Genomic DNA, 12,534 nt, shown 5'->3' with positions numbered 1-12,534 from the left:
AGTTTCCGGTGGGTTCAGGGGCCCGCGTTCAGGAAAGTCTGACCACTATCGTCCGCTAAACAGCCCCCCAATACAACGCCCAGAATCATCCCGTCTCGAGTTCCGGTGCATCGGGTTAGGCGTTTCATTCACACGGTGTTCACCTGCTGGTCCTTCCTTCAAACCCTAATGCCACGGTTGGGCACATCATAAGATACTTTCGATCACACTGCCAGTTTGGGATAAACTTTCTCTGCGTAAGAAGTATCAGGGCGCGACTCCGCAGCTTGAATCGTCTCGTCGGCGATGGCCCCCTGACTGACAGGCGTGATCGGCGAACTACTGTCTGCTGTGCCTAGTGTACTAAGATCGAATCCCACCGTTCATTTTGTTACTGGTTCAGCTGCATAAACTCCAGCCAGGATGGAGATCTGTCGGTGGGTGCTCCTCGTGGGCAATAGAAAGCGGACAATTGACTAAGATTGTTTACTTCAAAATTGTGTGGTTCAATATATCCGTACACATAGGCTGAGTTAGAAGGCCTTGAGAATGGCATAGGTCGACCGACCTTTCTGTCTCCCAGCGTCCACATTTAGTCTCACTCTTTGAGTAATTAAAACTCCAACGCCTTTGCACTGAAACTTAGTGTTGCGGAAACCTACGGCCCCCATGTGTACTTGCGCGGAAGCAGTATGTTATGTCTTTCCCTTTTGTTACACGCACAACCCGGTTGTCCACCTAGGCTGACTGGTCGTTGACATTGAGGAAAGGCATCAAGTCGAAACGATTTGACAACTATTTCCAACTCCGCATTGGTTGATACTTACCAACTACTCCTTAGTCGCTTCGCAACCGGGCTGTGTCCTCACTGGGATCCCGAATGTCGAGAACAAGATTCGATTGACTGTACGGAGTACGAAGTGCTCCGTGCCTAAGAGACATAGAGCAAAACCCCACAGGCTCAATGGGGCTGTTGGACGACACCAAAGGGACTTCTGTTTAGATCTCGACCCTCACCAAATACTAGATTCTTCAGAGGGTGTTGCATCGGCCGTAATGCCTAAGAGGGACCTAGTTGGTTGGCATGGATACACTCGTGACTCGTCACAACCGTTGGAGCAGAACCGGGCGCAAAACATCAATTGAGCATGGTCCGTCTCCCGATCCCCACGGGTCTAAAGGGAACACGCCAACCATCATCCGCGGGCCCGTACGGAATGAAACGTCGCTAAGGAGGGGCGAGTGGGAGACCGAAAGTCCACCGAGTCCGCTCCACGTTCTCGCAGAGACCTCCGCAGTTCGTGACAACCTGTCAATCGCTTTTGAGGTTCCTATCAATGGCAACGGCTCCCAACTCCGCAATGTGACCATGAGTAGTCTTCCTCGTATTTAAGGTCCTTGTTCTCTCTCATAGTGTATCTTCACTTTGCATCCACCGAAACTAGCTCACTTGACTTTTGTACTTTCAGGGCAACACACGACGGACCAGAATATCGGAACCAGCAACATCATCATATTCAACATGGCGGAAACACACGGATCATGCGAGTCCAAGTTCCAAGGCGTTCGCGATAAGTTCAGTGAGCTCTTGGGATCTGGAGTTGAGCTAGGCGCATGTCTTACCGTCACCATCGACGGCGAGGACGTCGTCAACTTGTGGGGAGGTTACGCCGATGCCAAGCGCACCCGCCCCTGGAAGGAGGACACCATCGTCAATGTGTTCTCCACAACAAAGACCATTTGCGCACTCGCAGTCCTCATCCTGATCAACGAAGGTGAAGTGTCACCCTACGACAAAGTCTCCAAGTATTGGCCCGAGTTTGCAGCCAATGGCAAGGAGAATGTCGAGGTCCGCCACCTGCTGTCCCACAGTTCGGGTGTGGCGGCGTTCGAGGACCCCATCACCCTCCAAGAGATGTGCGACTCTTACGAGGAGGTTATTTCGAGACTCGAGAAGCAGCCCGCTCGCTGGGAGCCAGGTACCAAGTCTGGTTATCACGCATGGACCTACGGCTACTTGATCGGAGAGCTGGTGCGCCGAAAGACAGGACTGACTCTCACGGAGTTCGTCTCTGAAAGGATCGCGGGACCCCTCGGAGCCGATATGCAAATCGGAGCAAAGGAGAAAGATTGGCCTCGCGTCGCAGAGCTGATCCCCCCGCCGACTCCCCCAGCCCACATCATGCCTGAACAAGACGAAGACCCCGACTCCTTGAAGCACAAAATGCTCCATCCGTTCCCGGACCCTAGCGTCGCAAATACGGAGCCGTGGAAGAAGGCTGAGATTGCCGCGGCGAACGGTCACAGCAACAGCAAGGCGCTGGCTACGATTTGGTCCAAGTACCTTACGATCAGTGATGAGAGCAAGAGGATCTTGTCCCAGGACACGATCGATCTCATCTACAAGGAACAGACATACGGGCCCGATTTGTGCATGGGATTTCCCGTTCGCTACGGAATCGGCATGGGTCTTAGAGGCAACGGAAGCACACCCGTGGATTCTTGGCTTCCGGAGGGAAAGATATGCTTCTGGGGTGGGTGGGGTGGATCGATGCTTATCAACGACCTTGATCGTCGGATCACTATTGCTTATGCGATGAACAAGATGTCACTTGGTTCTGCGGGCAACGAGGCTGTCTATGCTTACGTTGCAGAAATCTACAAGACGTTGGGAGTTCCCGTAGGAACTACTGATGGCAAGATCTAAGTGAAGTTACCTGGCGCTTCCAAATGGGTAGAAACGAGATCGTCCCGCTTAGTCACAAATAAAGAAACTCGCTAGATAATACTAAGGACCAACGGCTCACTACTTCTCATGGACTAATTCTAACTCCTCTTAACAGATGTACTTTTAGTGATCTAATGCGATCAAATTACTTTACTGATTTAGACTTGTATTATGCTTGGCCCCGGTTACCGAAGACTGTAACTTTTTGGAATTGTAAATATTTATCTACCTTAGTGCTGGTTAGCAAGGTACTAAGGTTGGCATGGTATCAACAACTTGAACTCAACAACGAGAAAAAGAATTCGGTCTACACTTATGTGTGTGGATCAGACTCAATTCTAGCACTGGAAAGTACTCCAGTCATCATTCATAGCCTCCTCCATAGTGTTGTTCTCTTTGGTGATTGATCACTTGAGTTTTTGGGTTTCGAAATCTGCATTGCGGGTGTCTTAAGCTTCTATGTTTCAACTACAAACAAGTAAACTCATCACTTGCGAACTTCCCTCGGACTATCGCTTGATGAAAGAGACTTGGGCAAAACCATTGGATATCTAGTATAATTACTACATCGATTATGTTGGTTGTCGGTTCGACCAGCCTGGTCACTGTCCTAACATCCTCGGCAAAGGGAACGCTTCCGGCCCACGGCTACATGCCTCGAACCGGATGGATTGTTTCGTAGCGAGGCACACCGAATGACTAGTTCTTGACAAGCTCCCATGCTGAATTCCCACGAACATATCTGGGGTTTGGACCCCGGACCCCTGTGGGGTAGGGCTGGTCGTATCTGTGTTATCCCAGCGGTACGTTGCCGAAGATATTTCCTGGGCACCAAGTGCTGTGGCAATGCTACATGCCTGCATTACTGCTTATTTCATTGCATGTCTAGGGCGAAAAAACCCACCCACTGCATGTCAAAAAAGAAGCAATGTCACCAATGGTCCGTAGATTCGGCCCTGGGGTTCCTTGCTGGCCCTTGGCTGCATTAGCAAATTCATCGTGGGCAGTCATGTCGGACTCGCACATATCTTTGGGGGAACCCGCGTCCCACTGCCCCTTTGCTTTCGCTCTTCCTGCTGTATTGGCCAGGCCAGAATCTCATTCATAACTGTCAAGTTTATTGATCGCATCAATCGCCACTTTTCGATATGCGCCTCTCGGATTTGAGCCTTCTGGCCCTGCAAGTTAGCACCCTCGGTTTGGCCAGTCCTGTCTCTCGCTCAGCAGAGTCCGACATAGATCATGCGACTACCGAGGGACTCCAACAGCTTGCCAATTTAGCTCAAACCGCCTTTGACAAGACCAAGTCAGAAGTCGAGAGCAGTGAAATCAAGAAGCGCAACAACGCTTGCTCTTGGCAAAATGTCCGCGTCCGGAGAGAGTGGTAAGTTCTAGCCTGCCATACATAGAGCATCATTTCTACGATCGTCCTATTTACATTTTATTCTCTAGGGGCACACTGAGCAGAGTTGAGAAGCTTGACTACATCAACGCTGTCAAGTGTCTTCAGTCCAAGCCAGCCCGCACACCCACCTCAGAGTCTCCCGGGGCCAAGACTAGGTTCGATGACTTTGTCGCAACTCATATTAATCAAACTCTCAACATACACTACACCGTCAGTACCTAGAGCTCTCTGGTGTAATATTGATGAGACATCTGACCGTAACAGGGTAACTTCTTATCCTGGCATCGATACTTTACATGGCAGTATGAGGAGGACCTGCGCATCGAGTGCGGATACAAGGGCACTCAACCTGTGAGTATTCCAACTCATTTATGCATCTGTATTCTTGTTGAACTTCCATCACAGTACTGGGACTGGTCCAAGACGGCCATCACAGGCATGGAGACCTCCCCCATCTTCGACGGAAGCGAGACGTCCATGTCCGGGAATGGCGAATTCGTCTCCGACCGAGAGCCAATTCTCCTCGGTGGTCAGAATGGCTTGCCAATACTCGAACTCCCTGTTGGTACAGGCGGAGGCTGTGTGACCTCTGGGCCCTTCAAGAATATGACTGTCAATCTCGGTCCCGCTGCTCTCGATCTGCCCGGCGGTGTTTCTGAGGCGAATCCCAATGGGCCCCTGAGATATAACCCCCGCTGCCTCAAGCGTGACCTGACGACCGCGGTTAACCTCTTGTACGCGAATGTGACCGCGGTTTTGTCCAATATTCTTCAACCTCAGAATGTGTACGATTTCCAGATGCAGATGCAGGGCGTGCCTGGCTCTGGCAGCATTGGTAAGCTCATGGGTACAACTTCAATGCGGATAGTACTGTCACTGACAAGACGTTCGTTAGGCATCCACGGTGGTGGTCATTACTCACTTGGAGGAGACCCTGGAAGAGGTGAGCCACCCTAACTTCCAAGCTTCCATACATGCCGGGCGATCCTAAATGTGATGAATAGACGTTTTCACTTCCCCAGGAGATCCAGCTTTCTACCTGCACCATTCGATGATTGATCGAGTGTGGTGGATGTGGCAGATGCTGTCACCTCAAGAGCGTCAATATGGCGCCACTGCTCTCAGCGGGACCAACACATTCTTGGATCAGCCTCCTAGCGCCAACGCAACCATGGATGATTTGTTAGAATATGGTTGGGTCGGAGAGCCCCTTAAGATCCGGGACGCTATGAGCACTGTCTCAGGCCCATTCTGCTATGCATACTTGTGAAAGAGAGTTGAAGGCGAAGGGGACTGCGTGGTAGAGTTGTGGCATCAATTTTGGAGGTTGGGGCAACAGTAACTCCAGGGAGATCATGAATTACTTCTAAAATGCAACCTGTCTCAAAGAACTGCTCATATTGGATCGGCAATGGTCTCGGAGCTTGAGCTCCACCATCACTTCTCAAAAGCCGTGCCGGCCTGTCTCCGGTGCGGAGTCGAGCAGATCTCCCGAAGACCGCAGTCCGAGGAGTACCCCCACTTCGGGGTCATTCCGGGGAATCGACTCATAGTCCAGCCGATCGACTTTTGACATCTAATCCAACAAAGGCGGCCTTGTGCTGCTAGCCGATGCGTTTCTATGCAGGGCGTTCCAGACGATGACGCGAATATGCTCAATGCGGATAGTGCTGCCGCGGTTAGCACGGCACAGCTTTCATCAGGATTCAGGCGCCAGAACTAGCGTCAGCTACACGCGGGAGCTCCCTCGGGGGGATACGTCTTGGCAAATGCTTGATTCTCCCGACTGTAATTTCAGCATGTAGAGCCCACGGAGCTCATTGAGAGCATATCTGACTGTGTTGGAGACGTCGGAACCCTCCCTTCCAAGATGGTGGTCACGTACCGTTGGAGTCACACACTCTCTCAAAGGTGGAATACCAAGAGGCGCAGCCACTTCGAGACTTGGACACATTAGGACGCATATGGATTAGTAGAGATCAAACTACTTAAAAAGAGCGTTTGCCAAACCAGAGACATCAAAACATCTGGCCATCTTCACCGATTTCATTAAGTCTAGTCGTTTCTTGGATCTCACAACATCATGCGTGTTCTTATCAGCGGAGCAGGTATCGCCGGCCCTACGCTGGCTTGGTTTCTGGCCAGGACCGGCGCGCGCGTGACTGTCGTGGAGAAGTGCAAGTCGATTCCTACTTACGGCCATAATGTCGATGTCAACCATAGCGCCATCACCGTCCTGAAGAAGATGGGCCTCATTGATCAACTGCGGAGGTTCAATACAACGGAGAAAGGAACGCAGTTCATCGACCCAAAGGGACGGCCCTTCGCACCCTTCCCCGTCAAGGACGGCTCTTCCGCAAGCCCTACGTCAGAGTTCGAGATCCTTCGAGGGGATCTGGCTGTAGTCCTGTACGAAGCCACGAAAACCCATCCAAATATCGAGTATCTCTTCAGCACTACCGCGGTCAAAGTCATTTCCAATGACGAAACCGCTGTCAAAGTCGAGCTGAGCAACGGAGAGGTGCAAGAGTACGACTTGTTAGTCGCAGCAGACGGCCAGTGGTCAAAGGTGCGAAAACAAGTCTTTCCTCAGGAAAGCATCACCGTCATCGACAAGAACATGTATGTAGCTTATGCTGCCATTCCTCGTCTTCCAGAGGACAATGACTGGTGGAATATCTACCAGGCTCTTGGATCGAGGATCATCACCACCAGGCCCGACCCGCACGGGACCATACGGGCCATGTTCACGCACATGCCCTGCGAAGGTGCGCAGAAGACGGCGTGGCAGGAGGCCTCACGAGGCGATAAGAAGCTCCAGATGGAGCTTGTGAGGCGGGAGTTCCTGGACGCTGGGTGGCAGACGCCCCGGATTATGGATGCCATGATGCAGGCGGAGGATTACTACTTCCAGGATCTGAAGCAGATCAAGATGGACAGGTGGTCCAGCTCTCGCGTCATCTGCCTGGGCGACGCGGCCTTTGCACCGACGCCTCTCTCAGGTATGGGGACTACGCTTGCCATCATCGGAGGGTACATGCTTGCCGGCGAGCTCACCAAACTCAAGCCTGGGGAGCATCCCTCCCGGGCATTCGAGACCTACGAGGCTGCGTTCCGCCCCTATGTCGAGGAGACTCAAAGTGTTCCGTGGTTCTTTCCGGCGGTCGCGCATCCGGTCACGGCCTGGCAGAGATGGTTGCTGGGATCAGTTGTCTCGACAATCTCTCGAGTTATTGCGATGCCTTGGGTGGCTAGGAGGTTTTTTGATGATACGAATAACGACGATTCGGAGTTTCCATTGCCGGCGTATCCTGAATTAGCCGATGAGATGAAGCTGAAAGATGACAGCCTATAACATGCATACGATAGTGGATAGGAGGACGACGCTGATGATTTCGGGCCAACGGAGTCATGAATGAGCTTGGGGCAGCATAGTCGAATTGGTGTATAGATCATATCCCGGTTGTTGATAGCCATGTTATCGGGTGTAGGACCATGCCTTGTTATTTAAGGGCTTCTAATCGTATTGGGTGGTACGTAGAAGAAACATGGTAATATAGCCGCTCAGCTCCTCCTCCCTTTCGCCATATCCAGTATCTTTCCCGCTGAGAAATATATCTCCCCGCCGCCGGGCAGAGCGCGGTTGACATCGAATACTTGCACGTCAGAACAAAAAGCCCGCCCCTTAAAGAGAGAATACAACAATGCCTACGTCTAGCAGCCAAGACATCTCCAATCACAATGGCCACTTTCCCCTCTGCTCCAATTTACCCCTGACGTCCCTCCACGTCGCCGGGTCGATCTTATAAACCCATCCGACCTCCTTCTCTCCGTAGCTGACCGGGCCCTTCGTCTTTAGCTCGCTCAACTTCATCGATCTCATAACCTCTCGCCAGGGCTTATTCTCAAGCTCAGTCTCAACACGTACAATACTGCAGCCGAGTCCCTCGACGGCAAAGTCGACTTGGCCACTCAAGACCTCCCTACCGTACCCCTTGCCCCAGTAACGATGATCGAGGGACACCCCAAAGTCGGTAAGATACGGCGTGGTATGACGACGCGGAGCCTCCCCAGCAACGTTATCTCCCAGGGCCTCCTCACTTCCCTCCTGATATCCTTCATCTCTCATCCTCTTCAGCGCAACATCACACGTCTCCCCCTCGGCAGTCTCAAAGCAGTTGAATCCGCCAAATCCGATCAACTCGCCCGTCTCCCGAATTGTAATCATCAAAATAGCTTTCTTCCCAGACGCATACTCCGGTCCCCACCTCTCAATGCGGCCACGTATGATATCGGGAGAGATGTTCGTCTGAGCGCCTCCGAAGGGGTGATTCTCCGGCGTCGAGAGGAGGCGGCAGAGAGCCTCTGCATCGTCAGTGACGGCACTGCGGATGATGAGCCGCGGGGTTGTGATTTTATAGGCGGCTTGAGGGAATGGGGCTGTCATTGTTGATGTGCTCTTCTGACGCCTAGAGATTTTCTTGGAAATGGAGGTGTGAAAGATTGATGACTCGGTTTGAGAAATTGGTGATGTGAATAGTTATAACGTGAGATTCTGGTTGGCGGCAGCTCACCCTGCTGTTCATGCGGGTTTGCCTTGTCTGTGACTGCCTTGATCAAGAAGATTGAGGCGGGCTTCGAACCATCACGTCAAAAGCAATATTATTGAGCTCAAAGTCACAGTTGGTGCCGGAGAATGATAGGTTTTAGCCTCCTACCTGCATCTTGAAAAGAGGAGGGGAGATCCTCCTGTCTACATAAGTACCTTTCCCTTAGCCTATCAACGTCTGACGGTCTGTCAGACTATGAGTCCGCGCCTCCTCCTCGCTTGCGATCCATCCCTGTCTTTTCTGGCCTCAATTACGGTGCATGAGATGAGTCGTAAGTGAACCGGGGGGGTAAGCATGACGATCGAGAGGGTTTTCCATCTTATTGCTTACGAGCGTGTCCTCAAGACTCGATGATCATATTGCACTCAAGTCTTTCAAACACAGCAGATGATCCAACTTCCTGAGGATCAATGGAGCACACAATCGATAGAAGATGATTGACATGGCAAAGGAGCTAAATAATTGTGGTGTCGAAGAAGTAGACAGCCACCGACTTTCTACCACTTTATAAACTTTACACGGCTCAATATAAAATTTCGCTAACGAACAACTAAGATATCATCTCCTCTTCCGTCTCTGACGGGAACGACCCATCGACGCAGGAATGAGAAACAGCTTCCAAGGCCTGCTCACACAACATGAAGCTCAAACAAGGGGATAGGGGATGCCCAACTCGCGGCTCGCTAACGGCCTCGATTCCCCCCAAGCCCTCCCACCTTGCGTCACAATTAGTCGGCGCGGCGGCGAAGGTTTCTCCTGGCCCAGCGCGTGCGGAGCATGGCCTCTGGTGCCTCGGCACGCTTGTTGTTGTTGCCGTTCTGCTGGTTCTGGCGGTTTCCGTTGCCCTTTCCAACAGTTGCCAACGGAAGTGCGTTGTTGTTTCCGTTGGCATTGGCATTGGCGTTACCGTTACCGTTGGTGTTGCCGCCGTTCTGGGCGTTGGTGTTAGCACCGCCGTTGTTGTTCTTGCCTCTGGTACGTCCGTTGCCTCCGTTGTTCCCGGTGTTGGCGTTGGTGTTGCCAGTATTCGCATTGGTGTTTCCGGTGTTGGCATTGGTGTTGCCAGTATTAGCATTGTTGTTACCGGCGTTGGCGTTGTTGCCGCCAGCCGCTGCACCGCCATTGTTGGCATTGTTGTTGCCATTGCGGTTGCTCTTGCCCTTCTGTCTTCCATTGCCATTGCCGGCGTTGGCGTTGCCATTGTTGTTGTTATTTCCGTTGTTGTTGTTGTTGTTGTTGTTGTTGTTCCCAGTGTTGGCGCCGGAGCCGGCAGGGCCAGCAGCCTCCTGAGTGGCATTGTTGCCGAGGAGCTCCTTAATGGCGGTAACACCCTGATCGTCCTGAGTCTTGGCCTCCTGGTTCGACTTGACGGCGGCGGGGAGGTCAACAACGTTCTGCTGGATCTGCTTCAAGACACCATCGAGGGTCTGGGCGGTGGGAATGTTGCCGGGGGTGTTCTGCTTGGGTGTGATGTCGGTCTGCTGGACGGCGAAGCAGCCACCGAAGGGGCCCTTTGCGTTGTCGTTGAAGCAGCGGACGGTGCAGACATCACCAGTGGAGGCTAGTAGCATGTTCGTTAGTATCTAGCAAACTTGAAGCGAGATGGAGGTTCCATGGCGAGTACCACAGAGAAATACGAAGTAGACATACCTCCTACGCAAGCCAAGTCGTCCGGCATCGTGACCTTGAGCTTGATCTGTCCGCTTTGGGCCCCTGCTTCTTGTACCTGAAGCTTCGTCTGACCCGTGGCTCCGTTTGCGTTGCTAGTCAAGTCGAGATCGCAGCTGTACGGGCCGGCGCCGTCTGCGCTGACCTGGGCGATGGTGACATCGACGTTGGAGCCCTTGGTGACTTTCGTGACGGTGTTGTTGCCTAGCTGGGCCTCTGTGGTCTCGCCGATATCGATGTTGCCCGCGAGAATGGTTCGACCGCACTCGTTGACGACGTTGGTGACAATCTCCTTCTGGTTGATGATGTTTGCGTCGTTCTTGTTGGGATCAACTGGAAGTATTCGTCAGTACTCCGTAATCAAGTCTGAGATAACATTTTGTAGAAAGTGCATACCCAGAAGTCCTGGGCTGGCAGGGCCGTTGGGGCCTTGCGCCGCGAGAATGACACCTTGGGCTTGAGCCATCGCCAACATGGCGGCGGCGGCCAACGCTCTCATCATGGGAGAAGACATGGCTATGAGAGGAGACAAGTGGACCGAAAAGAAAAAGGTTCACGAGTCAAAATTGGATTAGTAGCGAAAGGAAGTTGAAAAACAAATGTGTCCAGCACCGCGTTGATGGAAGGGAAAGAAACGAAAGAGGTTTGGTTATGGCCTCTCTCAAGAAAGAAACAGACCGGCTGGGAGTGTGGAAGGGGAAGAGAAGGGAAGAGAAAAAACCAAGAAGAGATCGAACTCAAGGAAAGTGTGAGCGAGCGATCCAAACGGGAAGAGCACAGGGAATCCTGCGTTTTACCCGATGTGCGAAGCCTATTAAGTTTTATACATGCCTGCTTCCCATTTCCTCTTTCCGGTCTTACCCCCTTTGGCGATGACAAGAGGAGTTGCTTCAAGGGTAGAGCTTGTTTCGACAAGGGGTCACAGACGTTGAGGATGGGAGGATAGACGATGGGGCTCGTTGGAAAGATGAGAGCATGTTTGTGTAAGCGCTTCTCAGCTGGTGTTGAGCCGATGGGCGAGAGTGAGGGCGAGGTGGGAGGGAAGAAGCAACAGGGCCGGGGGTAAGAGGGAGTGGTAGAGCCCCTAGGGTGGACCACATGGGCAAGAGAGCAACAGACTTTCAGGAACCGTGAACGTTGTGCCTGTGCCTTGTGCCTAAACTATCCAGTCTTTCTGCAGACTGCGGCTCTTCCTGCCCGTGTTTCCTCGGAGGTTCTGGGCAGGCTAGGTAAGGCAGGCGAGGGACCCCGGGCTTGCACAGATCCCCTCCGCGGCTCCGACGATCTTCTGGAACGGATGCCGTCGCGTGGGTGGAGATGTCAAGTGGGGACGGGGGCGTTACGCGGGTTATAGACTCATGGAGACCTCTGTGGAGTTGGAAGGGGGTTATGGAGACTTTGGGATACTGGAGGAGGCTGCGCTGATGTGTCGAGATCACGCATTCGAGTCCAAGGACCAAAACCGAGTCTTCTCCGTGGGGGCATGCCTGCGTCGCCCTACGTCTGCGTCCTTGCTGGCCAAGCCTGGTGACCGGTCAAGGGGCGGATAGGGCGACGAGGGCGACAAGGGAGGGGGGGCGACCATCCCGTCACGTCGGCCGGGGATGCATCGACTATGGGCAGATGTCGAGCTGGGAGTCCAGACGAAGACGGGGCTGCAACCGCGTTTCAGGCCTTCTGAAGATGGGCCATAATGGGTTATAACGCTGCGTCCACGAGAGTGAGTGGATTAGAAGGAGAAGGATCATTACCAGTCGCAATTGAGAAAAGTCGAAGCACAGCCTGGATCCCTTTCTCCATAGTTTCCCCCCTTTCTTCTCTCCATCATGATGGTCCAGAGGGTGTCGCGGCGGCGAACCTCCGATGACAGCTTTTTGTTCTCGCCCGAGAGAGGAAAAAGTTCAGACGGGCCCGCACTCTGAGACGAATTCGTAACGCACGGGAGTCCAATGACAGGTTCTTCTTGCGGCGGCGCCCCAGGCTTGAGCGTTCGAGATGATGGCGGAAGGGGTATTTAGACCTGATGATGCTCCACGATATTTCAGTTCACGGGAACAAGCAGATTTGGTTGCCGGACCACTTGTCTCTTCTCTTGCCGTTGCAACCTCAGCGGGAGCCTACCTAGGTGAAGATGCCCTGTCGAT

General features: G+C 52.7%; 5 protein-coding genes across 5 annotated transcripts; 3 read left to right on the top strand and 2 right to left on the bottom strand.

The window, feature by feature from the left end:
* Nucleotides 1-1,036: 1,036 nt before the first annotated feature.
* BDP55DRAFT_767064 (beta-lactamase) lies at nt 1,037-2,800 on the top strand. Its single transcript, XM_060580977.1, has one exon. The coding sequence runs from the start codon at nt 1,502-1,504 to the stop codon at nt 2,684-2,686; it is 1,185 nt and encodes a 394-aa protein (XP_060431358.1). The 5' UTR covers nt 1,037-1,501; the 3' UTR covers nt 2,687-2,800.
* A 1,055-nt stretch (nt 2,801-3,855) lies between these two features.
* Nucleotides 3,856-5,382, top strand: BDP55DRAFT_548997 (uncharacterized protein; the record flags this gene model as incomplete). Its single annotated transcript, XM_060568896.1, has 6 exons — nt 3,856-4,091; nt 4,160-4,322; nt 4,377-4,463; nt 4,518-4,959; nt 5,008-5,055; nt 5,117-5,382. The coding sequence occupies 6 exons, from the start codon at nt 3,856-3,858 to the stop codon at nt 5,380-5,382; spliced, it is 1,242 nt and encodes a 413-aa protein (XP_060431357.1).
* Nucleotides 5,383-6,195: 813 nt separating this feature from the next.
* On the top strand, nt 6,196-7,467 carry BDP55DRAFT_548976 (uncharacterized protein; the record flags this gene model as incomplete). Its single annotated transcript, XM_060568891.1, has 1 exon — nt 6,196-7,467. The coding sequence occupies one exon, from the start codon at nt 6,196-6,198 to the stop codon at nt 7,465-7,467; it is 1,272 nt and encodes a 423-aa protein (XP_060431356.1).
* A 191-nt stretch (nt 7,468-7,658) lies between these two features.
* BDP55DRAFT_83263 (gcn5-related n-acetyltransferase) lies at nt 7,659-8,644 on the bottom strand. Its single transcript, XM_060581246.1, has one exon. The coding sequence runs from the start codon at nt 8,557-8,559 to the stop codon at nt 7,849-7,851; it is 711 nt and encodes a 236-aa protein (XP_060431355.1). The 5' UTR covers nt 8,560-8,644; the 3' UTR covers nt 7,659-7,848.
* An 806-nt stretch (nt 8,645-9,450) lies between these two features.
* Nucleotides 9,451-10,904, bottom strand: BDP55DRAFT_727078 (uncharacterized protein; the record flags this gene model as incomplete). The annotated part of the gene is made up of 3 exons (XM_060579242.1): nt 9,451-10,283; nt 10,373-10,723; nt 10,787-10,904. 3 exons carry the CDS (start codon nt 10,902-10,904, stop codon nt 9,451-9,453), a joined length of 1,302 nt encoding a protein of 433 aa, XP_060431354.1.
* Nucleotides 10,905-12,534: the final 1,630 nt, after the last annotated feature.

This window comes from Colletotrichum godetiae (assembly GCF_030913485.1).
Source record: "Colletotrichum godetiae strain CBS 193.32 chromosome Unknown BDP55scaffold_14, whole genome shotgun sequence".
Lineage (NCBI taxonomy): Eukaryota > Fungi > Ascomycota > Sordariomycetes > Glomerellales > Glomerellaceae > Colletotrichum > Colletotrichum godetiae.
Note: the sequence above shows the minus strand (reverse complement) of the source record. Positions and strands in the feature narration are given on the sequence as shown.